The sequence below is a fragment of the Caloenas nicobarica genome, chromosome 2 (assembly GCF_036013445.1).
Source record: "Caloenas nicobarica isolate bCalNic1 chromosome 2, bCalNic1.hap1, whole genome shotgun sequence".
NCBI classification, from domain to species: Eukaryota; Metazoa; Chordata; class Aves; order Columbiformes; family Columbidae; genus Caloenas; species Caloenas nicobarica.
The window spans coordinates 12,080,079-12,105,682 of NC_088246.1; the positions used below are offsets into that span (position 1 = coordinate 12,080,079).

The following is a 25,604-nucleotide window of genomic DNA, read 5'->3' on the forward strand; positions in this document are numbered from 1 at the left end:
TTCTTACTAGTGACTTTCGTGTAGCAGTAAAACACTTAAAGTTCTATGTAAAATGAAGTTTAAAATGAGGTTAAATCTAGAAAAGTGAAGTATTTGGTAATGAAGCTACCATCAGAACTTAAAAAGCACAGCTGTGTAAGGTACTGCATCAGGGAGGTCTGGTTTTCTGTCTGCAAGTTAATTCTTTGATGTATAGTAAGTGACGAGTTTGTGTTGCAGGTTGTTGTGGTTTGATTGCGGGGTGACAATAAAACCGTGGCAGATGCATTGTTAATCTCCTCTCCCCGCACCCTCCCCTTCAGCCCCTCCCTCTCCCCGCTTCCCACTAAGGACAGGCGATTGGGAGGGAAAGAAGGACAGAGAGAAGAGAGTTGGAAAAATTGAAAATGTTTTACTAATGCTACCAATAAAAATAGAGAAAATAATACAAAATATACAAAACGAATCTTGAAAGTCCCAGCAACTGCTCTGGCAGATGTAGGGCTGGCACCCGAAGTCCTGGACTGGGCTCTGCAGCCAACCGGAGCTGGATTCAGTCTGTCACTAGGCCTCGGTTCACAGGGACAACTCGCAAGGTCCTCTCCCAGTGTCGGCCATAAGGAAAAGGGGCAAGATCCTTGTGATCCCCCACTTTTATATGAAGTATGACGTGAATGGGATGGAATACTTTAGTTGGTCAATTTTTCAGTTCACCTCCTGCTTGCACATCTTGCGGGATGCATCATTATCAATGACCTTGCATTCCATTGCTATGTCTACCAAAATATGTACCTAACTTTCAGGAAAACTGCAGTTAGTAAGAAGACTTTAGCTGACAGGGAAATTCACTAAAAGAGTTTTTAACAAAACCAGGACAGAGGTAAAGGCTGAAATCTGTGGGAGGGATGGGAGACTGACAAGTGCTGCACAAAGCCCATGCACAAGTGCGGGACCAGTTTTAAATGAACGGGAGAAACACTCGCCAGCTCCGTGGGCTGAGCAGTGCCTGAAGCTGGAGGAGTCACTGCAGTTCTAGTGCTGACCTGTGCCTGGAATAACCCGGCTTCTCCAGAAACCCAAACCAGCACGGGCAGGGCAGGTTACAACTGACGACTTTTAATACTTCGGATTAATATCTCAGATACGTAGAAAATGAGAGTTACAGACTGGAACTTATCCTGAGTTCATGTCAATTATGCTATGGTCATCCTCTGCTTAGGAAGGCATTTTTCTCTTTAGAAGCTAATAGAAAAAAATTCTGTCCCTGTTCAAGGTAAAATATGTTGTCAAATGTGAAATGTTCCCTTTTTGTCCCTGGTTGGTCAAGCGCAAGGTAGGAATTATCTAGAGGTTAGTAAAATTATGCATTATAAATGTTTTGCCTAAGCAATACCCTTAAAGTGTGCAATTTTAAAGATTAAACTGGAATCCAGTGAAATACACATGTTAAACAAAAATCCAATAATGTAAGGGGGAAGAATCCTTAAATTATTATTTTTAAATTATCTTTAAATACAACAAGGTAACAACAGAGTAAGCTCAGATGTCAGCTTTAGCATACTGGAGCATTATGTGTAAATCCATATTGTTTCCCTCATCTATATCGTGGAATAAATTCGGTATGAAAAACATATTGTAATGCTGCAAAGAAGTTCAATGTCAAGAAAAACTTTATTGTCAAAACTTTTAAGGGATTTTGAAGAACCGTTTAGCAAAACTTTGCTTTCAGCTTCCTTATGCACATTATTTCTACTTCAGGATAACTTTGTCAGCTTTGCTCTAAGCTGGCCCTTTGAACTAGAAAAAGTGAATGTTGTCAAAACAAATCTGTTCCGTGCCCCGTACTGTGCTCCTTCAGTGACAGCTAATAGGCATGGTGGTGTTTATAGTGTAGTAACAGCAGAGATTATTGTCCATGTGGCTCAACGTCTGGAAAGACAACAACAGTCCAAGGCTTTAAGTTAGGTATTTTAATCATAATCTTAAGATAATATTTTATTTTAAAAGTATTTTAAGTATTTGAAAAGTAGTGTATTACCCAGGTCACATGGCTGATGGCGCTGAGTTCAGGAGCTGTTATATTGCGTTACTGTTCCCTCACCCACCACCATTTGCTTCCAGACAATTCACCAATTCAGGTGAACATAAAACAACCAAAACCTCTCAGTGTTGAACCACTAGAGATGCTTCAGAAACAGGAACATGTTTGCCAATGCAAAAATGTAGTCAGACACAGACTAGTTACAGCCACGCCAGAAGAAGGGGTGTGAACAACATCCTCTGTCATCAAGACACCTCTGGGAGAAGATTGAGAACGAGCAGTCCGCTACCAGAAGAAATCACAATTAAGCTTTTTTTTTGGCGGGGAGGGAGAACCAAAACCTTTAATTCAAATTGAGATACCCTTAGTTATTAAATACAGCCTTCCATTTTACTTGTTGCTTGCAATTGACTGCAAGATCAAAAAGGATTAGCTCTTGCATTCTGATACAGTTTCTGATTAACTGAAATTAAGACCTAGTGTAAGCCTGTAAATTGTCAATCCTGAATTCCAGAATTCAAGGGGATTGAGCCTTCTGGGAATGACTTACAGTAGATGTTGCAGGAAAGACAAGCTTGTATCACGATGCCTTTGTTTTCTGGAAGATGGAGAAACGTCACTGGGTGCATATCCCTCTCCAAAGCCAGCCTACTTTCTATATGCAATAGGTATCATTATATCAGGTATAATTAACTCCCTTTATTTTTTTTTTTTAAGAGATCTCCAGTACTCAGCGATCAGCTAACCAGAAAAGGGTGGTGGGGAAAAAAACCCAAACCAGCCCTCCAGTGTTTATCATCTAAAGCTATGACACATGTTGCAGCACTTCAAAGTGAAACTCGGTCCACACAGAGAATCCAATTACTTAAACTTTTATGTGTTTGGTTAATTATAGAATACAGTAGCTGAAGAGACATGCTTTCTGCAATTAAAATCATCCCGACTACTTTGAATTAATTGTTTGTTTTGTTTTGTTTTGTTTTTTTTCCTCAGGCAACTAGTCTTCTCATTATCAGTGCAGAACTCAAATTAATTTCTAATTGCTCTTTGAGAAGGTGCAGCCACAGGATGCTGGGAATGTGCCAGCTCTGCCGGATGAGGTGGGCAGGCGGCGCCTGAAGCCCTTGCCAGCATGTGCCGTTACACAAGGAAGGGCAAACCAGCACACGCAGGCTGAGGGTCTTTCCTATCGCACCAGGTAATGGAGAAAGATGAACCCAGGGGGTTTTTATGTTACCATTACCCATTTTACATGAGATCAAGATTAACTTAGCCAGGAGGAATAGGCCTGGGGGGGAAGAGGAGGTGAAGAGAGAAGAAAAAACATTGGCTACAACCATTTCTCTATGAAGTTATTTGTTAAACATGATCCAGGTGGACCAATTTTCTGCACTCAAGAGTCATGAGCTACCATAGCATTAACGAGACAGCACATCGCTGCTGGCCTTCCACGTCTTCTACCCCACAATTTACATCCTGTGTATTGTTTCATGATCAACAAATTTGTTCAAGTTGGATAAGTTATCCCACCACTTAAAAAGAAAGGTCTCTGCAATTAGTTTAAACCATGGAGTAATCTTAACTTCATTCTTGGAGGCTTTGTCCAAGAGCTGTTTCAATTCTTTCTGTGTCACATAGCAGTAGCTTTGGATCTCATTGGGGTCGGGATTCAGCGTTACGTCCTTCTGTACAAACAAGATATAGTCTATCTCGTGTTCACCCCAGATCCCGTCAGACTTGGCCTTGTAGTGAATTCGTGTCAGATAGGAGATTTCTTCTGGAGGTACCTACAACCAAAACACTTGTCAGAACCAGTGCCAAACCCCAACAATTGCACTGCTGGGCATTGCAGAAGAACTATCAGCTATTACCCCTTCCTTAAAAATAATTTTTCCCACCAAGTGTACAATTTCAGTGTACTACTTCAAAGAATTACTACCAAAAAAACCTTATTGCACTTTGATGACATTAATTGCACATTTCTCTAATTTGGCTCACCCTGTAATACTTTGAGAGGATTTATTCTACATAGCAAGTTTTAAATATGTTTACCAGACCTTAACAAACACTTGCTGAAGCGCTGATGAACACGAACAACTGCACCTACCCCTCTCCTCTCAAGGAAAAGACGACTACTCAACGCCAAGGTCAGAACTGTGCACGGACAGACCACACATAACCCTGCTCTACCAGGGATCTGTGCAAGTTGCAGACCAGTTAATGGGTTCTGTGACAAGCTAACCATGGTGTTTCCCACCAGCATGCTGCTTCTCCTGTGTCCCATGACCCAAATGGAATCAGTTACAAAACATGGAAAGAGATTTTGACCACGAGCATAATTGAGGCAGCTTCCCCTGCTGTCTGTGTGCTCCCAAAGTGCCACCAGAGGGAACAGCAGCCAGCAGTGGCTGTGGGACTGTTCTGCAAGAAGCACCGAGTGCCCAGACCACCCTTCTTCCCATAGGACACTTGGGATTGCAGAGGGACCTGTAGATGGACACTGGCAGCAGCTCACAGCGTCACCCTCCCGCCATACAGAACGTGTCCAGTGCTCGGCTGCCGGCCTGGAGAACGATGGCACCTTTCCTTCCCCGGGCAAGCAGGACAAAGCGGGACAGCCTGCCCAGGCACCCACACTTACACATGAAGCAACACAATCCCTCCTTACAGTGCGATTTACTCTTTGGCTCGTATTTAGTTTGAGCAGTGGAATATTCTAAAATACTATTTACTAAGAGAAGCTTTTGAGACTCTGGAATATAGATAAAGCAGTCTCAAATTCACTAAGTTCTCTACATCTCCGAAGTTAAATTATTTTTTAGGTTTCAGGCTGACGCTGTCTGTCAGATGCAGTTAGTCTGTAAACTGGCAAACGTTGGCAAGAATTCCTGTTTCTCCCTCTCCCTTTACCTGCTCCATGGGAATTCCTAACTCTGCTTTCAGCCGCCGCTGTGCTGCTCTCCGAACCCCAATGGCATTATTTTCTTCCAGTTCTAGTGGATGGCTTAGGGGATGACTGCAACAAGTGTTGGTAAAACAATCTGCAAGAAGTTTGCATCAGTACATTTTTTAACGCATATAAAGCATCAGTAAAAAACATAAAACAAAAAAAACACACTAAAAAAACCCACTAGAGACATAGGACAGTTATACAACACATCAGAGCTTTGTTTCCTTTTGCAGAGAAGGGTCAGGGAGGAAGGAGGATATTTTCACCTCTTATTTTTCGTTACATATTTTGCACAAGGATTTGCCTCTACCAGGTACTACTTCGCAGGTTAGTATTTGATGTACATGAAGACACACATTCTCATACCCAAGATAGCATCTACCTACACAGCCAGTTTATGAAGACCTTGTTTATCCTGCAAATGCTAATTAAAATTACTTTTGGGAGTTTATTTGCAATAATGTTGAAAATACTCCCAGGGCTTCAAGACCAGCTGACAGCAGGCAGATGTAAATAAGCAGTTTATGCTGTGTTTAAAGGACAGACCCTCTGTACTCTGTTGCAAGAATAGCAAAAATTACTTCCAGTTATGTAAAATAACTGTGAATGGCCAAGCTTTTATCTGGAAAGGTCTAGCTCAAAAGCATCTAAAATAGAGTCAGATTACCTACAAACTACACTCAAGCATTTTGATTAGTTAGCAGTCAAGGAAAAAATCATTTTTTAATCTCCAAAGTAAAAATTCCCTTAGAAGAAAAAATAGGTGTTTCTCCCTCAAGTTGAAGAGGGTTAGAAACACTTGAATTTGTTTTCCACCCAAAATTCTGAAACAGACAGCCTTATGCATCCTCCAACACCTTGTGTAAGCTACTTCTCTTTCCTTCCACACCTTATTTTTTTGCCTTTCCATTTGCATTTGATAGTGATAGTTGAGGAGTCTTAAAAAGCCATGCACTACATAGTTTGGCCACACAGTCTCCCTTCTATAGGTAAAAAGGTGTTTGTTAAGACACACACAGATAAAGGTCCACATCTCACTGAAGCACAGTGCAACTGCTGCCAAGCAGCAGGGCCCTCTACACATCGACTGCCCGTCTTCACGGGTGCAATGAGAACTCTCCACAGCAACCAGAGCAAGGGCTCCGACCCCACTAAACACGTCTCCAGGCTCTGCACTGGCATAAACAGGATCAAACATCTGAGGGAACAATCATTTCCCAACACCATGCAGAACAATAAGCTAGTGTTCCCATTAACTCACTTCATCCACAAGACAAGTGCATCTTGAACTCTTAGAAATATTTAGAAGTATCTCCTCTCCAAAGTAGTGAATTCTAAAACCTCAGAATGAGTTATACTGCAAGATTAGACCGGCATATTTAAAAAATATTGATTTAAATAAAACATTTTGATAAGTACAATGTATTTCATTACTAACCTGGAAATGTAATTTTGGCATTTGACCTCTGCTGCAGCAATAGTTTATTTTCTGTATTAAATAAGAAAACACTGAAAGCTCGGTGCAGTAAACCTAAAAAAACACAAACAAACAAACACAGAGAGCTATTTAACAGAGGAGAAAAAAAACATATGAAGACAGTTTAAAGGCTTGAATGCCTTATTTTGGGGTAACCTGTTTTAAAATTCATGTATGTTAAAGAACAAGGATTTGATAAAAAACTCAGAGTTATTATTTAGGTTTCTATGTCAGCTTATGCAAAACATTATGAAATCAGAAAAGTGCTAAGAACAACAATGCAACAGAAGAGTTCTACTTAATCAGTTCACCATTCTCAGATGCACATTTTGGCAAGCTTCTAAGGAGGATTCAGCATCTGTAAATTAACTATCAAAAAGCGATAACTTAAAAATTCCTAAAAAACTGTAAGGAATTTCAAGATGCTTCAGGAACTGCAAGAGTACAATAGGCTCCCTTAAAAACAGTACCACTGCTGTTTTCTGCACCTTTAGAGTTTACTATTCCTCAGTCTCCAGGAAGATGTTTACCCCCGAGTACAGAAAAGGAGATCCCAAACTACGAGAGATTCATGAGTTGGACCAACCTCAAATGAAACCCACAATCAGCGAGAATGACAACAAAGCAAGTGGCATTCTTTAGGAAAACCTACAAAGAATCAGGTCTCTATAATAGGAAACAATACTGTTTTATCGTAAAAATGTGATTCAAAAATATTTATCAAGACATACAGTTCATATCCACAATCACACATTTCTCTCTCCAGTGGTATGTTCCTCCACATTGCCGTATTGTACACTGGGGGAGGACAGGGGTGTGGGAAGTACTTGCCCTGGTTTGATCAACACCCACCTGAGATTAAGGCTTTAATTTAATCATGGCTATATTTCTGAAAATATTCAATCAACTTAAGGGTTCAATTAGAAGGCAAGCATGCTGTACCTTTATCAATGTTTTCATTCAAGTGACAGTTTTTCTTGGTATCTGCTCCAATCTTATTATCATTTTCGTCAATCAGGATGCACATCTCTGCCAGGAGCTGCACCTGCTGCTCATCCAGGTGATCTGTTTTTACTTCAGGCATCGTGATGGTAGCACACGTTCTACTGAAAAAAAACAACAGAGAGTGATTCAGGAATACTAAAATCTGTAAGGTTCTGGGCAAACTGTGAGAAATAATCAGACAGCTAGGTATCCAACATGGCTTAAGTCATGCACCAATGATTTTTTGGGGGTTTTACATGCCTTTGGATTTGTGAAACTTCCTACTCACAATACCAAATGTTGCAATGCAATGTGTAGGGGTTTAGAAGATTTCTTTTTTGTTTCTCTGAAACTCCATGCAGCAGATGCTGCACAACAGAAGTGCCAAGTGGGTTAGTAGTATAAGAAATCCAATGTCAGATTTCACCCAGGGCAAATTTCACCTTGTGTCACCCCATAGCCAATGTGTGTTCTGCACACACCGCTGGGTTACATTCCCCATGCCGGATCTCTCTGTATTTTCTGCTTAGTGATACCTGTATTACGTTCTGGTTTTAGTTCAGCTCTCGCTACCCTCTTTAAAGCTCCCCATTCACAGCCTCAGGTGAGACGCAAGCCTGTTAGCACTGCCATGGGAGCTGAACTCCTGGTCCCGCGACATCCGAATGGAACCAAAATCCGTGAACAATGTTCGACCCAACTCAGTTCAGACCCCCGTGAGGTACACTGGCGCGGGTGGCAAAACTCTGGCAGGCTGCAGGAGTCGCGACCAATTTCCAAGGAGAGTCGGGACGATGCTCCCAGTCACATGGTTTAGTTTTAGGTGGTTCCGTGGGGGGCAGGAGCTGGGCTCCATGATCCCTTTGGGCCCCGTCTAACATGAGACACTCCGTGATTCTGTGACAGCAGGTGCACGGGGATTTTCCCCCCCACATCGTTAAGAACCAAGAGCCGAGGACTCCCTGCCCAGCACACGCAGCCCATGCGCTTCCCACACAGCCCCCGCGGACACGCTCCACTCAGCTCCCACCGCCCTCCCCTCCACCGCCCCCTCAGCAGCCGGCCCCGCTCCGCTCTGCCCAGCCCCGTCCCTCAGCAGCCCCTTCCCCTGCGGGGAGCGGCCGCCGCCGCCGCGTTCCGCTGCCTCACCTCTGGGCCCGGGCCTTCCCCCCGCGCAGGCCGGCGAAGGACGCGAGCGGCCGGTGGCAGCGACGCCCCTGAGGGACGGCGGCTCCGCGGCGGCCGCCGCTAAGGGCCCGGCGCAGCACGCGCCACATCGCCCGTCACGCCGCTGCCGCCAATGGCAGCGCCCTCAAACACCGACGTCACCGCATCGCCCGATCGCCCCACCGCGGAGCGGGCTGCCCAGGAGGAGGGACTAACACTGACAGAGGGGAAAGGCGTCGGGAGCAGCCAACCGCAACACAGCTACTTCAAGGCACTGACCAATACGACGAAGGGATAACGGCGAGCTAGCCAATGGGAGTGGGGAAGCCCGTTCAGGGCGCGGCCCCGCCCAGTGGGCTCAGCTATTTCCGGCAGGGCGGGCAGCGGGCCGCTCAATGGTGGCGGCCGCAGAGGTGGAGGCTGCGAGCTCCGGGGCGGCACCCAGGCCCGCGGGGATGGGCCGGGCAGTGCTGGAGAGCGGCCCCCGGGCTTTCACCTGGGGAGCAAACTGCGTTGCAACGTGGTGTTGCTGTGACTTGCAAAGACGAAAGGCGCCTTTTTTTGGTCTTAGTAATCAGGAGGTTTGAGTACTTCTAGCATTAAGCGCTGCCGTTTGTCTTTTCACCGATCTCTGAAAACCTGAATTTCTGATCAGTTCTCGGTCAGTTCTTGCAGGTAGATGCCATCGCCACGGGGCTGTGGAGTCGAGGGGCTTTTTGGCAGCATGTTTAATCTTGGATGTTTTTCTTTGCTCCATAGTAGCATCCCTCGAATTAAATCAGTTAAGTGTGTGCACACAGGTCACAGCCTGCGGCACTCTTGGGGTGGGGAACACTGGCCTGTTGTCTTCCCTCCTTTGCTGCAGCTAGTTTGTGGAAGACAGTTACTGTGTTAGTTGAGCTCTGAAATCGCCTTGCTTGTTAAGTTCCTAGGGGACAGAGAAAGAAACGCCCAGTTTCTGGATAGGAAGATGGCAAGATGTCAAGATGAACTGCTGAGATTGGGTAGTCCTGGATACACACAGATACCCAAGGAAAATTTGCCATGGAAAATTAAGGCTTTTTATCCCCACTCTTCACATCCAAACTGCTTCTTTTAAAGCTTCCTGTTCTAATGTTTAAGACCTCCAGCTCGCCCTTCTCCAGTATCCTTCTTCCTGGTCTCCCTGAAGAATCCTCTCGAAGTCTGCTCCTCCCCTGGAGTCACAGCTCTTCCAAAAACACTTGTCTAGGTGATACACTTCTGTGCACAGCAAGCAGCAGCCTGGGTTTTATCTGAATGGAGAGGTAAATACTTGCTGGTCCTAACTAATCTGCTGTTGTTTGCTTGAATCTTCTTTTTTGAAAGGCGTATTTCAGGAAAGGGGTTGGCTTTGGCTCGCTTCAGAGAAGGCAGATGGCTTTGTAGTAAAAATATAATACTTGTATGCTAAATATATAAGTAGGATGTTGCATTTGCATTTAGTTTTGCTATCTCAGGCCTGATGGAAAGAGTGCTATGATGGATGGCTTCCAAATATTTTTGTACAGCATAAGGTGATGATTAATGATACAGGAACTGGCTCTTTTAGGAAGGAGTTATTAGGAGGTTTCCTGTAGGAGGGGAGAAATAACCTTTGAGTGCTTTTCTCCTCTAGATCTGTTTTATCTTTTGGTTGGAGGTCTGGACAGGAGGCTTTGCTTTTTCCTGCTACTTTTACAGGTTTGGAAAATCTTGAATTGAGAGATTCAACTATTATTTGTTCTGTTACTGGCTTCCTAAGCCTTGTATCTAGTTTTCTCAAGTCCAGTCATGGGTACACAAGTAGGTCTGGAAGGTGTGATATCCAGGACAACCAAACTTTGCCACTCTGTTTACAGTAATGCCCATTTAAAAAGCTTCTCAGCTGTTGATAAGATGCTAACTAGTATTCCACCTTGTTTTCTTAGGCTTCTGCACTGCTATCTATGCGTCTTGTTTTACACCTAGTAGCTTGTTGCAGTCTTTTGTTCTGTACTCATTCCTATACATTACACCGTGCCCGCTACTCTTGTAGTACCATTACAAAACCAAACCTGTAACAGGGTGAGTGACAACAAGCCACTTGCCATTCTTTTCGCATGAAAAAGCAACTGCATCCATACAAGGTCTGTTCATTTTCAGGTCAGAGACACCCCATATCAAGTGAAAAGTTGTTTAAGCCCCGTCTTTCCCTGTGGCAGTATTTTGCATTTCTTCTTCATGAAAAAAAAAGGGTGATCTCTGTGTTGCCCCCTGCTGCTAGACAGTAAGCTGCTTCAGAAAATAAGAATGTTGCCAACTGTTTTCCTAGGAAAATCTCAAATGTTCTTATAGATAAAAATGTTATGGTACAGTAGAATTATATTAGGATGAAGTCATTTTGGTAGGAGTAATGAGGCTTAAACAAATGTTTAGTTAGGAGCTGCATAGCTGAGGACTGGAGTTGTGACTTGGCTAAGACAACTGAGAGAGCTGCAACCGCACCAGCTATAAAGAGAATTCACAGCAGCAAACAGTGACATTTGGTCAGGTTATGTTTAGGTTTCCTCCCAAGCAACTCTGTTCTACCTCATCCATCTTCTTTTGCCTGTTCTGTCTCCCTCTTTTCCCCCCTCAAAGCCATTTAGCTTTTCATTTTGCTCCCTTTTTGGTGGCTTTGAAGAAGGGAAAAGGTTAAAATTATGGGAACATCTCAACCAGTGCAGCTGGATACCTTGTAGAATGATCTCCAGTGATGAAAAATATGCTAGTAAATAGGTAAAACACACTATTTTTGACTGTGTTAATACAGCTGCAATCAAGTCTACTGCACAAAAGGAGGCAGAAAGGAAAATGAAGACCAAAGAGAACAGCAGGCATACTTGTAGCTGGGAAGCACATGAAAAGAAAATGTATTTTCAGCCCTTACTCTGAGGCACATATTCTTGTGGCCTTTCCACAGACCTCTTCTGAGGCAGCTAGATAGATCTGCAGGAAGAGAAAATAATTAGGCAAAGGCCTCTTTTGACTTTCACAATCTGCTACAATGAATAAGAATTTTATGTGAAGGCTGCTTCTAAGTGTTAAGGAGCAAAGGAATTAATCACATTTCAATTATGTGTTGTAAGCTTCAAAGCGAACAGCCTACTTGCAGAGTGTAGTGGTTAGCTTTGATTCGCTGTTTCTGTCATACCATCTGCAGATGAAGCACAGCCTACGTTCAGTATTTTCCAGCCATTCCACATTAAAAAACAAAAAACAAACAAGGAATTCCAATGGCGTTTTGGGAAAAGTTTCATCTCCCTTGTTAGTCCATTTGGGCAGTAGTTACGATGAAATGCAACTCAGGTTTTTAAATATCAGCATTAATTTAATACCTAGGAGGTGCAGGATTGAAGGGTAACCACTGGATCACGGGGGGCTGGTGGTGGTGCAGCCCCCGGCCCCTGTTCTTCCCAGTCTGAGGGCCCTGCTGCCATACTGGTGATTCTGCGTGCGTGTGGTGGCTCCACGTCCGTTGCCGCACCTCAGCTCCAATGCCGCGCAGCCCAGCCTGCCGGCTCAGGTACCGATCTACCGAGACCCAGAACGAGCCGTCCGATGGCGGTTCCTACCCCGTTCCGGTGCCGTTTCCGAGCCCCGGGGCGGGAGGCCCGGCTGGCGCTGCCCGGCCCGGCTGGCGCTGCCCGGCCCGTCGCCATGGAGGCGAGCGGGGGCCGCGCGCCGCTTCCGCCCGCTGCCGGATGTGGCGGCGGGGGCTCCTCAGCAGAGCGGCGCTGCGGGAGCGCGGGGCCGGGCTCGTCGCTGCCGCCGTCGCCCGTCCCGCCTTCGCCCTCCTCCTCCTCCTCCTCCTCCTCCTCCTCCTCCTCCTCCTCCTTCTTCCCCTTCCCCCCGCCGCCTGCGGCCCTGCCTCTTCCCGCCCGCCGCCCCGGCTGTGGCTGACAGGTGAGTGCGGAGGGCCGCGGCGCCCCGCTCCCCTCACAGCAGGGCGCAGACCCTCCGCCATCTTCCCGCCCGGCGAGACCCCCGCAGCCGGCGGCAGCTGTTTCCCTGCGGGGCTGTGGGCGGGCCCGGCCCGGCCCGGCCCGGCGGGGGGAGCGGCGGGGAAGGGCCGGGCAGGGGTCGGTCCCTGTGCGGTGCCGCCGCCTCGCCAGGCCCGCGGCGGGGAGCGGGCTCTGCCCCGCACCCCCGGCCTGTGCCGGGGTGTTTCCGCGTCAAATGGCTGGCACGTTCGTTCCTAAAATCCGAAATAACCGAAAATCAGCCCTTCTTCCTTTTCTATGTGCTGCCTTTTATTATTATTACTATTATTGTTGTTGTCAGCCCTTCTTCCTCTTTTATATGCTGTCATCATTATTATTATTATTATTATTATTATTATTATTATTATTATTATTATTTAACGCTGGCAGCCCGAGGCTGTGAGGCGGGTGTCAGGTCTGCAGAGGGAGAACCCGGGGGTGCCTGCTGAGGAGGCTCTGCTCACTAACTTTGTTTGTGTGCTACTGCATATCCTGAGGACAGACCAGTTGTAGGACCTCATTAGTTTCCAGGTTCATTTTAGATCCTCTGACACATGCACGAATGGAGTAAAAATGAAACGCCCAAATTCCCTGAAGTTGGGGTACAAGTGCATGAGGAAGGGAAGTGCTGTTTGTGGTGGGATAGATCTGGATTTTTGCAGCAGGATGGCTTGGAAACGCCTGAGATGGGTAAAAATTGTGTCTGTAAGGAGCCATTTGCAGTATTTCTCTCTTTTCCTGAGCTAAAAAGGTGAAAACAAATTTGAGGGAAGAATTAATGTGCTTAATGTGTTCAGAGGTTGAGTAGATGTTAGATTATAGTTGTAGAAGGAAATAAAATTGTGTTTATGCAAAGACAAGGAAAACTTATTCAAGTTAAGCCTCGAACCGTTGTTCAAGGACATCTTGGTGTTTGTGAGGAAAGAGAAACTTCTACCTGTATTTTTATCCTTCTTGTTACATATTCTAGCTTATCAAAGTTTGTTTCATTATAGCATTTTAAAGTATGATTTCTGTAACAGTAATTCATGGAATACTTATGTAAAGAACTGGTGGAACAGCTTCTTTGAAGTGATTCAGTGTCATTGAGTACACCTTGAAATTATACAAACGTCTATTGTTCAGGCACCCATTTTGCAGCATCTCAGCAGGATTGTTCTCCTTAAGCAAATTTCTGAAACTGTTTTCCAAGCAAGCCTGTTGGCATTTCTTATGTGATGTTTTTGAAAGCGAGCTGGTAACTTCAAGAATCCTCAAGTATGTTTTAGAATGAGTTTACATTGGATAAGATCTTGTATGTGCATGTGTCAGCCCTAACATATCTTATTGTAATAACTTTAAATGTAGCTTTGTGTGTTGTGGACACGGGCAATTATTTTAAGAAAAGATGCCTGCACCAAACATTAGAACTTAAGGCAGGGTCCAGTGTAATGTGTATGTGTGTTTGGTTTGGTTTTTTTATAATGCCAGTTGTTTATGTGTACATTTGACCTTAAACTAGGTTTATCGTGTTAAATCTAAAGGTAACTCTTTTTAAGATGAGACTGTCTCTCTAATATAGACATGGCCTTTCACTGTCTTTCTTCCAAATTTAGAACTTGTTTAAAGGATGCAGTCTCTTGTATGGACTGAAATGCTTGAGAGTGTTGGTACAGTCACGGGAGAAATACTGTGAGTGTGGTGATAGTGTCTTAAAATAAGCTTACTTCTCACAAAACCCAGAAATTGCAAACCAGAACTAGTATGTGTCGAGTACTACAAGTTAAGTGGTATTGCATTTTATATGTTTGAGATAAGATTTGGATCATTTTATGTGATGGAGTTTTTAAGTCTTGGAACTAAGACTAGTAGCTTGTCTTATGAGATGAATGCCGGGGTGAGGGGCTTGTTCTGGAGGCCGCCGCTTCAGACATCTGCGGAGAGGGTTTGTTAGTACTCCACGTGTGACTACTGAGGAATGGACAGGATTCGGGATGGTTTCCTGGCAAGCCAGAGTGATTTGTTGTTTTCTCATCTTTGAGTAATACCTACTGACTATTTTGAGATTTAGTGTTCCGAGACGGTAGGGCTGGGTGCCTGCAGTGCTGTTACATGTACTCTTGGAAGATGTGGTGCTCTGTGGTAGCTGTATGAGGTAATGCTTCAAGAATGTCCTGTGCTAAGGATATTTATTGCTGCTTCAGAAAAGCTTGTTAAATGTATTATAGTTAATGTCAAAGTTACTTGCTTTTGTTGATGGTTTGTGTCTTAAGCAGTAAGAGATTTTAATTTATTAGCAAGTAATATAAACCCAAATGAAGGGCAATGATATTAGAGGTCACTCTGCATAAAAGCATAATAGCAATTTATCTAGTATATCAGTAATGAGTGCCTAAATATTGCTTGTTTAGAGCCTAGCACAATAAGATTCTGGCCTCTGTGGTGAGTGCTTCCTTAAACAAATATCTGGTTAAACCGCCTTTGCTCTTTTAACTTCCTTAGGATTCTTCACCCTCAGGTCTTGTATTTGCATACCTGTGCATGCATGCAGACTACTGCTAGGCTATGAGGGATTAGCTAAAACAGGAACGGGAGCTAAAACATCTGAAACAGCTAAGGAAATAGAGCACCCTTCAAACATATTTTAGGTTTAAACCAGCAGTAAGTAACTTAAATCATTAATTGAAACAGCGAGCACAGGTGGCACAGATCGCAAAGGGAAGTCATACACTTTCAGGACATCAGCAATTTCGCTTAACAGGTTGTGGTCTGATGAATATTAGTGGACCCAGGCAGGTCTCTTCTATATTCCAAGTAATAATAAAAAAATAATCCAAGTTTGGTAATTGTTCTTGTTTAATATTAGTTAAAATAAGTCTGTATGGTTTCTTGCTGTAGTAGACTGTTTGGCAGGCTGGGTCTGCACTGCGTTTTGGTGTGATTGCAGCATTTGCTGACATAGTTGAATTAGCAAGATCAAAGCTTGCTGGCAGCAAGACTGGGCTGGCTTACGTTTGGATGTTGATGTTAGAAGGTTGCTTAGTGTATATACTTATTAATGTGTTAAAGCTTTTGTTATTGATTCCTAGCTGTATAACACACTTAAAATTAATTGGTGCAGCTTCTTTACTAGGCTTTCTGTCAAAGGGAGGTTTGTTACGTTTTCAGTGATGGATGCTTTCCCCTTTTATATTTCGAGGAACATCCAGTTTTGTATGAAAGTATGCTGCACTAAATTTAGAAAAAAAAATGTAGTAATGCTCAAGTGGATTTCATAAGGTTTGAGCATGCTTATCAGTGGTTCTAGCATCATCTGTGATTATCTGGTATGGTTTTGTTTCTTAAATATTTATCTTTAGCAAAACAACTAGTCTTAAAGTCTGTTTAGTCTGATCTTTCTCAGGTGTGCTGTATTCTTGGAGCTTGCATTGAATTAATGGCACCTGAATGTACAGCATCCTTGAAACTAATTGTTCGCTGAAGACCTCGAAATGGAAGTTTTAATCCTTTAAATTTGATTACTTAGCATATTAATAAAGATTGTAGTGACAGACATTGATACTTAAATTCCCTTAACTCATGACTAATGCTGTCAAACCAAGTTACATGTAATTAAGAACTTAATAATGGTAATCATTCCCCTCTCTTTCTCCTTTCCCTCCTCCCTTAAGTGGAACAAAACCCCATGTTAATTGGCATCTTTGTATCTTAAGGTTTTAATGTTGCACAGGGCAATAATTAGTATTGTAAAAAGCTTTTGTTTCTTATGTAGTATACACTGACATTTTTTTCTAAACCATGTTTGAAAATGGGAGATGTGAGACTGTTTAAGAGACTTAAAAGCACACACAAATACAGTAAAATGATGGTTTCTGTGGCTTTTTTTTAAAAACAATCGTTTAAATAGGAAGTATTACTTTTGCTGAACTCTAAACAAAATGGAGCAGGGAGATCTTGGGTAAGAGATGCTGCTGTAACTTCCTGATACTTTCCCTTAACTGTCTTGTGTGTTGTCTTGAATGAACAAAAAAGGAAATGCAATACTGTAGCCATTCTGTCTGTGCTCTGACAGGTCTGGAAACAGATTTTTCTCCCTGGCTTCAGCAGCATGCATAGCCCAGGAATTCTTTCCTTTCAGCAGTCTGCTTATTCCTTATTCAAGAATAGAAGTAGGCAAGTTGTTTGCTGCACTGAATTTTTAAGTCTAGTGAGACCAGTGTGTGCACTTTTATTTGATGCCATTTCTCTATTGTAGCTGAATAAAACAGTAATTGCTTACACATCTGGTCTTTACTGTTACTCTGAGGAAGTATTTCCTGTGGCTGATTATATGGTAACGTCTGTTACAGAAAGGTAGGTAGCAGAACTTTAGTTTAAGACACTGTAAAATATACTGTGAGTTTAATTAAACAGCATAACTTAAATACCGAAGTATTTTTGCATTCAGAAATTAGTCATCACCTATGGTCTAGATGTTTTCTAGGGCATCTTTTTCTCCCCTACTTCTGCCGATTGACTTTGTCAGAAATTCATTTGGTACCATTCTCTCGAGGCTTCGACAGGTCATTGTGTGAAGAACACTGTGCAGATGTAGCATTTTCCAAATAAATTGATAGTTCAATATGTGTCAAAAGCTCACTTTTTAATAGTACAGTATTTGTGAACTACCACCCATAATTAATATAGTTCAGTAATATAAAACTATTTCACCCCCCCTTTTTTTTTTCCTCTCAGAACAGAAAGTACTTTTGGTTGGCTTTTTTTGCTCTTGATTGCTAATTTTTAGCTTTTGTGAATTCACCTTTGTTTGGTTCAGGAAACAAGAGCCCCATACCTCTGGGTGATTTTTTTCGTCCTATACTTGTGGTATTACTAAGTAGAAGAAAAATGAATTTATCTTTTCAGAACCCATTTATAACACTCAAAAATTATCATTAACTACATCTGACTATGTAATGGGTCGTTTTGAAGCCTTTTTTTCTTTCTTAGTTTGGGATTTGGTGCTTAGCCTTGACTTGTGTTGATGTTTTCCCTCATCCCCCTTTCCTGTCGTATGGTGTGTTCTAAACTGCAAACGTTTCAAAAAATGTGAAAGACTTTGACTGGTTTTTATACTACTGACTGTTTCACTAATCAATATTTAATATGGTTTTCATAGGATATGTAACATGACACTGATATTCTGGACAGGTAATTTTCATTGTTTGAAAACCTTACATAATAAGGGGAATCAGGTAACTGCTAGAAATGAGCACCTTATTTATTTATTTGTTTAGCATCATATTGCCAAGGATCTGTTTTGTGAAATCTCCTCTTGAAAAACCTATTGCTTCTTACTGTTGCAGTTAGCATCAAATTAGTTCTGAAATTGTCAAAATAAAGTTAATATTTAAAGGGACACTTTTTTTTAAAACCTGAATTTCCATCCTGGTTCTAAAAAAGTTTAATTATCGCTCCCTTACTGAAAGTTTGTAAGGCTATTTGGTGGAATTTAGATCGATATTAAAGGCAGCGAAGCTCGTCTCCTTCGGCTTCTCCATCTCTGTCCTCTGGAGGCACATGCCTGCTTGTCAGCTCTGTGATTGCAGCGTGTCCCTGGCTGTGTGCAGCCCCTCGCAGGCCTGGGGAGGGGGTGCATGTTTGCTCTCCCCAGAGCGGTGCATGAGCGACGTGGTCATGCTGGTGCATGAGGAGACTGTGATTCCTGGCAATGGCACTGGCTGCAGGTGAAGTGCTGCTACCAAATAGATACCGGAATGGGGGCGTTTCTTACCTCCTCTTTTCTGTTTGCTTATGAGTTGGGAAAGTGGAAACTTCTGTGTAGTTAATGTGAGAATTTCACTGTGTAAAAATGTGATCTCATGCATTTGACTGTGTCCCTTTAAATGCTACATAATAGAACGTATAGCTGCCAAATCTGTACATACTGATACTGAGTGGTGTAGTTGATTTGATTGACAGACAGGATGCCATCCAGAGGGACCTTGACAGGCTTGAGGAAAGGGCCCATGCGAACCTCATGAAGTTCAACAAGGTCAAGTGCAAGGGTTGGGACAATCTCCAATATCAGTTCAGACTGGAGGATGAAAGGATTGAGAGGAGTCTGGCAGAGAAGGCCTTGGGGGTACTGGTGGATGAAAAATCAGATTATGAGTGAGGCAGCACTGTGTGCTTGGAGCCCAAAAAGCCAGTTGTATCCAGTAATCAATGGTACAAGGCAGACACGGACCTTTTAAAGCAGATCCAGCAGATGGCTACGAAAATGGTCTGAGGGCTGGAACAGCCCTGCTGTGAAGGACGACTGTGAGAGTTGGGGTTATTTAGCCTGGAAAAGGTGAGTCCCTGGGGAGACCTTATTACGACCTTTTAATACTTAAAGGAGGTTATAAGAAAGATGGAGGGACTTTTTACCAGGGTCTCTAGTGACAGGAAAAGGGGTGATGGTTTTAAACTAAAGAGGGGAGATTCAGGTTAGACATGAGGAACAAATTTTTACAGTGAGGCTAGTGAAACACTGGCCCAGGTTGCCCAGAGGGGTGGTGGATGCCCCATCCCTGGAGACATTCAAGGCCAGGCTGGACAGGGCGCTGAGCAACCTGATCTGGGTGAAGATGTCCGTGCTCATGGCAGGGGGTTGGACTAGATGAGCTTTGAAGGCTTCCAAACCAAACCATTCTATGATTCCATGAAGCAATTCAGAAAAGGGTCTTTCTTGGTAAAGTCCTCTAAAATGAAAGAGCTTGTCAGCAGAGGGCAAATAGAAGTCAAGACAGTTAAAACAATGCCTGATATGGAGCGAATATAAACCATATAAACAGCTATGTGTGTAACTACAACTCAGGAACTATATCTGGCAACAATTAGAAATGAGATTATTTTTTTTTCACTGAGCTTAAGTGCAATGGTGTTAACTGATTTATGTGATTATATGTAACTGTGCGTATGTATAGATATAAAACTATCTCACACATCTGTGTGCATGCACACAGAGTTTGGTGCTTTGGGCCTTAAAAAGTAAACCCAAACACTGCAGAAACCAGTAACTGAAAGACACTGAAAAAGTGGTTCCCAAGGAAGATGGGAAGAACGATGGAAGAGAGGAGAGCATACATGTGTTTGGGATCTGATCATATTTTGAAGAGAAACGGAAATGTGAGCACTGAGAACCTGTTCCTAGCTGTTGACCATATGTCTAAGAACAGGGAGATACTTAGTGAAGCCCAGAAAATTGGCAATAATTTGTTTATGGGATGGGCTTTCTATGGCAGAGGAATCTAGCCACGGTGAAAAATAAAATCCAGTCAAATAAGAAACTACCCAATGGTAGTTCTTTCTCTTCTTTCTTCTTTAATCTGTGAACATAGCTAATTAGTTACTACTGATTAATCACACATAAAAAGCTCTGATGGGATTAGGTGCAAGGGAGGACTGTGCAGATTCCAGAATAGATGAACAAAATCATTTCAGTGCAGTGGAAGATACTGGTGCAACCTGATTTTTATTTTAGATTCGCTATGGGATTTGTGTCAGGTTACTGGAACTTGGGCGTTCCAGAAGCTAATTAAAATACTAGTTTTTTCAGTGAGAAAATTTGAGGATGGATGGGCATCAAAACCTTAGCTAAATCTAGTCTTTTTTATATATCTTTATATATTTTCATTTTGTGATATAAAAACCAAAGCAAATTTAAAGCTGTTTTTATTCATGGTGTGTACTACATTTTTAGTAAGCTATGCTTTTCCTTGGCTTTATGATATGTTAAAAAGCTGAAAATACCATGTTAAAACCGCCAAACTGGTTAATGCCTGGTTTTGTTAACAGCGATGGTGCTCATTCCTAGCTTAAGATCTAGTGTGTTGGCGGATCTTAAATTGGAACTGGTCTTGGGTTTGGTTTAAATTTTCCCTGATCAACTTATTTACAAGGAAGCTCAGTTGCCTTGTTAGCTTTGCCAACTCTGCTCTCCTATTTCTCTGCAGACTATTGCAGCTGTGTTAAGTTGTAATTGTTTCAGAAATCATTTATGCTGGAGAATGAATTTTTTTTTTGTTCTTAATGTTCATGATTAGAAAATTTTGAGTAATCAATCCTCAGACATTTGAAATGTTTAAGAACTGGTACCCCGTGAAACTAAAAATTTCTGTTGAGTATCAGGTTTAATTAAAAAAAATCCAGTAATTGTTTGTAAAAAAATAAGATTTTGACAGCTAAGAATATATTCTTCATGTTTTTGCAAGAAATCAGACATAATTTGATTTTTCTTAAACACAGGAAAGCAGTAGATCATGCATGGTAATATTAATTGGTGATACTGTCAGGTGTTTTTAAGGATATTGAAATGCATATTTAGCTTTAACAATCTGCCGAAGTTAAACCCAACAGCCACCTGGTAGGTCAGGTGCACTTTCACTCTTCTCATCAGTTCTTGGGCACTTTTACTATCCAAGAAAGTAAAACCGTGAGCTGTCAAAAATGGTGGAAAATAGCCCTCAGAACTTCTGTCATTAAAATTAATTTCTGCTTATGTGTAAACAAGCACATCTATTAAATTTTGTATAGTAACACAATGTTGCATAATAGGTTTTTAACCTGACAGTGTCCCTAAATTATCATGTCTGTTTGCCTTCATTTTCCAGCTGGGTTTTAATTTTGCATGCATTTCAGTGCAATATGGTTTCAGTGCATAATAGCTGTTTCCTGGAAGCATTTTGGGGCTCTCTTTGCTGGTGTTCTCCAAAATGAGCAAGGTAGTGGAATTTATTTTCCTTTTGTGGAGGTTTGTTGGTTAATGACTAAGTAATGCAGAAGTGATTTCACTTTATTTAAGTATATGCATATGTGGTTTTGAACTTAATGTTGTTTGAAGAATAGTTGTACTAGATATCCCTTCTCTTTAATGACACCCCAAACAACTCCAAAATTTAGTAGAACTGAATATTTCTATTCTGAGAAAAAAATTTAAAGCTATGGTTAGTTTGGTAAAGCAATTTGTAATGTGTAATTACTTGTCCTTAGTTTATCATAGGAGCCTCTGCGAAGCTGTTTTTTTGAAGTAATGCCAATAGAAAGTGGAAGTTGTGCATCTGCTCGCCAAGCAAAGCAGAAACGTAAATCGCACAGTCTTTCAATCCGAAGAACCAACAGTTCCGAGCAAGAACGGGCAGGACTGCAGAGAGACATGTTGGAAGGGCAGGTAAAGGAACATGCTGCTGCTTGGGTAACTTCCTGAACTTTTTTATGATGTGTTTTCTATGTGAAGAAACTAAGTAATCTTAAGTAATGAAATATGTCCAGTAAAGATGCAGGAACAGCAGACATTTTTGCTTTTGAGTGTTGACTGTCTTTGGAGACTGTTGTTACTTTAGAACAGGTTTAGATTTGCTTATGCTTTCAGACTCTGAGAAGCGGATTGGAAACCTTTCCTACATTTATTTTTCTGTTTGGAAAGTTGTAGGATAACTTAGTTTCATTAACAACCTAGCTGTATGGAATTATTGGATAAATGAATTGGAAAAAAATCTTCTAACTGCAATGTTTCTCTTAATAGTGTTTCATTTGTATAGTATTCTTGTTTAATCAATTTTATTTTGAGATGGTTTTAATCAACGTCTGTTCAATGTTCTGTTTGACTGTGAATGCATGAACAAAAAGTACTGTCTCAAGGCAGAGGCAGATGAAGATGCAGAAAGGAATATCCTGGGGGGACAAAAGGAACGAAGGACCACTTCTGTCAGCACAGCGCCTGTTTCAGCACAGTGCCACAGCTTGAAGTAGCTGTGAAACTGGTGCAAAACCGAATTATTATGTAACAAAGCAGATGTGCTCTGTGTCATGGCTCCAAGTGGTTTCTCTTGCTCTTCTCTTTAAAATCAGGAATAACTTAGAAAATCAGGATCATGATAGGCTTTTCTGATTGTTTCTGGAGACAATCATCTTGACTGTATGAAACTGTGAGTCAAATTAAATTCTGGTTGTTTAGAGCAGACTTGGTGGAAGGCGCATGCTGCCCTCTGATGGCCAGATCATGCTTCTTCCCAATTCAGTTTATAGGAATGGAGCCTATTTCTTCTGGTTTGGGTTTGCTAGAACACTTAAAGGCAAAACAAGCTGTAATCATCCTTAAACTTGCATTGAATAGTGAAGTTCACTGACGTTTAGGTGGTGTCCTGTGCTAATATTTGTACTCCTATTCTAGTAATGCTGTTTCTGTACTTCTAGACCTGAAATAGTGGTTAGTGCTCATAGCTGGTGATTCCGAGTTCTTGAAATTACATACTTTTGCTTTGTTTATGAAAAGAGATGTCATTGATGCGCACATTCCCTGTGCATTTAATAGATAACATTGATATATTGGTATTTCACTTCAAAATTTGGTAGCTTGTTTCCTCGCATAGTTATTTCTCAGTTTTTGAATACAGCTGCATTATTTACAGGTTTGTGCAGTGATCAGATATCGTCTTACTGAATTCTGAGATGATAGATTAGATATGCTACAAAGGAGTAGTTCAGCTTTTTCATTGTTAGGGTAAGGCTCAGTTAAGCAGAAGCTTCTCTTAAAGTTTATAGCTGGCTGCCTAGATAAATAATAAATGCAGTAAGCCAGCCTTCATATCGTGCTCCACCAGCAACTGAATAGAACAGGTTTAGTAGAATTTATTTACGTAGCAAGCAAGGATGGTTCATCCTTTGGTCCATCTTCTAGTGAATTAACTGATTATACTTTTTAGACTAATGACAATATTTTCTCCTTTCTGATTCTCCATTTTTTTGTAGCATGCTGTTCTTTAAGTTTTGAGATGTTTGTTAGTACTAGGTTCTCAGTGTACTGTGGTCAGCTGTCTTCTGCTTTACTTACTGTCTGCTCAACAGGGCTTGATAACAGAATTATCGATACAGTGAGAACCTTGACTCCCAACAGAAATCAGTACTTGTTTTGAACATGGTATGTGTTTGCTCAGGGAAAATACGGTGCTGATCTCTGTTTTATAGGCAGATGCATAAAATTTAAATAATTTACCAAGAGAAACTTGTGGTCAAGCTGTGTACTGAGCTCAGATCATAGAAATCCTGTGTTAGTGGTTTTATTACCTACTTGGTTTTGTGCCTCAGAATTGCTCTGTTGATTATGCTGAAGACAAAAAATCAGCCCTCTGAATTTGCTTCAAAACACTTTCTGTGAAGAGGAGATGCTTGAATAATGTCTTGGGAGGGAAGGATTAGAAATTGCAGTTTCCTTCACTCTTAGGTGCAGTTAGTGATGAAAGTAGGCGAGTGTTGAAAATACGTTTAAAAGGTTAGTTTATCTCAAGCTTTGGTAATAAGGTACTTTGTGATGGCAACTTCCTAACCTAATGCATAGGCAACTTCTGAAATACGTTGTCAACCAAAGGTATTCTTTCTTCTTGAACTGGAAGCACCTTGACATTACATTATACATTTTTTACACCTTTTTTCTTTAGTGAGTAGTACAGGTATCTTTACAGTTTATAATTTTTCTCTAGTGAAAACAAAACAAAACAAAAACCACCCACAGGTGATTTGGATTCTGTCCCTTGAAAGAGTATGTAAAATGAATAATTTTATGAGGTACAGAGCTGCTTGTTTTGTGTTCTAAACTAGTAATAAGTTTTAATTTCCGTTATTGCTGGAAGATAGAGAACTGCTAAAATCAGTTTAAGATTGAAGGGTAACTACATAAAATATATGTAAAGAAAAATATAAACCCCAATATTTTGCCTCCTAGGATTCAAAACTACCATCTTCTGTCCGGAATACACTCCTTGAACTTTTTGGACAAATAGAGCGGGAGTTCGAGAACCTGTATATTGAAAATTTGGAATGTGAGTATTTTTTCCAGTAACTTATGAATTATTTGGATAGAAAAGGCAAAGATGGGGTTTGTACCTTTTCGGAAAAAATCACTTTCTTAGCTCTTTGATGCAAGTAGTGGGAACTGATGTGTGTCATCCTCCTTGACTCCTAGATCAAGATAGTGAAGTGACTGTCTCCTTGTCATTGTAGGCTCTGGTGTATACTGTGCTAATCTGGCAGTAACTTCATTCAGCCTTCGACCTTTGTGGCTGTGCTGTATATTTACAGGCTTAATTTTAATGACATAATATTAGTAAATAAAATTGGAAAAGTCTCTTTCTTGATGAAGTTTAAAATGTGTTGTTTCTGGATCATACTACTTAGTGCATTGCTTAACCAGCATCCGCAACTGTTCATGAATTTTGAAGTCAAGCACTCAGATAAAAATTCCTGGTGTTATCTGCAAAAACTGTTATTTTTTTAATGGTAGTGCAGTCATATGGTAGTGTAAGTGATCCAGGGCAATGGAAGAAGATCCGAAGTAAGTAACACAAGCACTCACACAGTAGAACCTCTGCTCAGTTTTCCTTGCTGGATTTTGGAAGCTGTGTTGCATGGCTTGACTTCTGAATTCTGGAGTCTGTCTGGTTTGGCACCAGGTCAAATTTTTTTCCACATCTAATCTGCTCCCACAGTTAAACCAAACACTTGTGTTAAAAAAAGTTCTTGCACGCTTTTTGAAAATGTGCTGTTTTTTTTTTATTCTCTTAAGACCTGAGATTGTGTTGGTTAAAGGCTATGATCAACACTACGTTGTTTTTAGTGACAGTTCGCACAACTGATTTCTCAGCCTCCTGCAAAGAAGTTGACTGGTAGCAAGAAACATAGGGGACCCTTTTCCACCACCAAACTTTAAAAATATTTGTTAGAAAACAAGTGATGAATTTGTCTGTACCTTCCAGAGTATGATTGCTTTCCTTACATTCCATTTCTGTTTCTTCTGCATTTTCCTTCTTCACCTCACAGTTCTCGTTCACTCCTGGCCTTTATGATCTCTTTTCATCCCCCGACAGTTTCTAAATTTTGCTCTTCTGATGCTCAGTCTGTTATTTTTTTGTTCTTGGTCTAATTCCTACATCAGTGTTGCAGTTTTGGTATATAGAGAATCTCAGGTTTTTCCTCCATGGCTTTCCATACGCTCGCTTTCCCTTATTA

At 41.7% G+C, this 25,604-nt stretch overlaps 2 protein-coding genes across 5 annotated transcripts in view; one reads left to right on the forward strand and one right to left on the reverse strand.

The window, feature by feature from the left end:
- Positions 1 to 1,675: 1,675 nt before the first annotated feature.
- Positions 1,676 to 12,186, reverse strand: IDI1 (isopentenyl-diphosphate delta isomerase 1). Of its 3 annotated transcripts, none has more exons than XM_065628489.1 (5): positions 11,955 to 12,186; positions 7,390 to 7,553; positions 6,409 to 6,501; positions 4,931 to 5,061; positions 1,676 to 3,807 (listed from the first exon to the last, which is right to left on the reverse strand). In XM_065628489.1, exons 2-5 carry the CDS (start codon positions 7,529 to 7,531, stop codon positions 3,490 to 3,492), a joined length of 684 nt encoding a protein of 227 aa, XP_065484561.1. In that variant the 5' UTR covers positions 7,532 to 7,553; positions 11,955 to 12,186; the 3' UTR covers positions 1,676 to 3,489. The 3 variants fall into 3 exon arrangements, with proteins under 3 accessions (XP_065484561.1, XP_065484560.1, XP_065484559.1); XM_065628488.1 differs by lacking the exon at positions 11,955 to 12,186 and adding an exon at positions 8,581 to 8,788 and having other exon boundaries at positions 7,390 to 7,550; XM_065628487.1 differs by lacking the exon at positions 11,955 to 12,186 and adding an exon at positions 8,581 to 8,788.
- A 143-nt stretch (positions 12,187 to 12,329) lies between these two features.
- WDR37 (WD repeat domain 37) overlaps positions 12,330 to 25,604 on the forward strand; it is a 46,273-nt gene continuing 32,998 nt past the window's right edge. The window contains exons 1-4 of one of the 2 annotated variants that reach the window (XM_065629851.1): positions 12,330 to 12,522; positions 17,737 to 17,768; positions 21,594 to 21,771; positions 24,322 to 24,418. In XM_065629851.1, coding sequence (XP_065485923.1) covers positions 21,634 to 21,771; positions 24,322 to 24,418 — 235 coding nt within the window. In that variant the 5' untranslated portion in view covers positions 12,330 to 12,522; positions 17,737 to 17,768; positions 21,594 to 21,633. The remainder of the gene's footprint in view (positions 12,523 to 17,736; positions 17,769 to 21,593; positions 21,772 to 24,321; positions 24,419 to 25,604) is intronic. The other variant, XM_065629850.1, reaches the window with a different exon arrangement.

Coding starts and splice junctions, on each gene's coding strand:
- IDI1 (XM_065628487.1), bottom strand. CDS start 8,708: ATGTGGCGCGTGCTGCGCCGGGCCCTTAGCGGCGGCCGCCGCGGAGCC. Junction 6,502..7,389: donor GAATGAAAACATTGATAAAG/GTACAGCATGCT, acceptor GTGTTTTTTTAG/GTTTACTGCACCGAGCTTTC. Junction 5,062..6,408: donor TGCCAAAATTACATTTCCAG/GTTAGTAATGAA, acceptor AACTTCTTGCAG/ATTGTTTTACCAACACTTGT.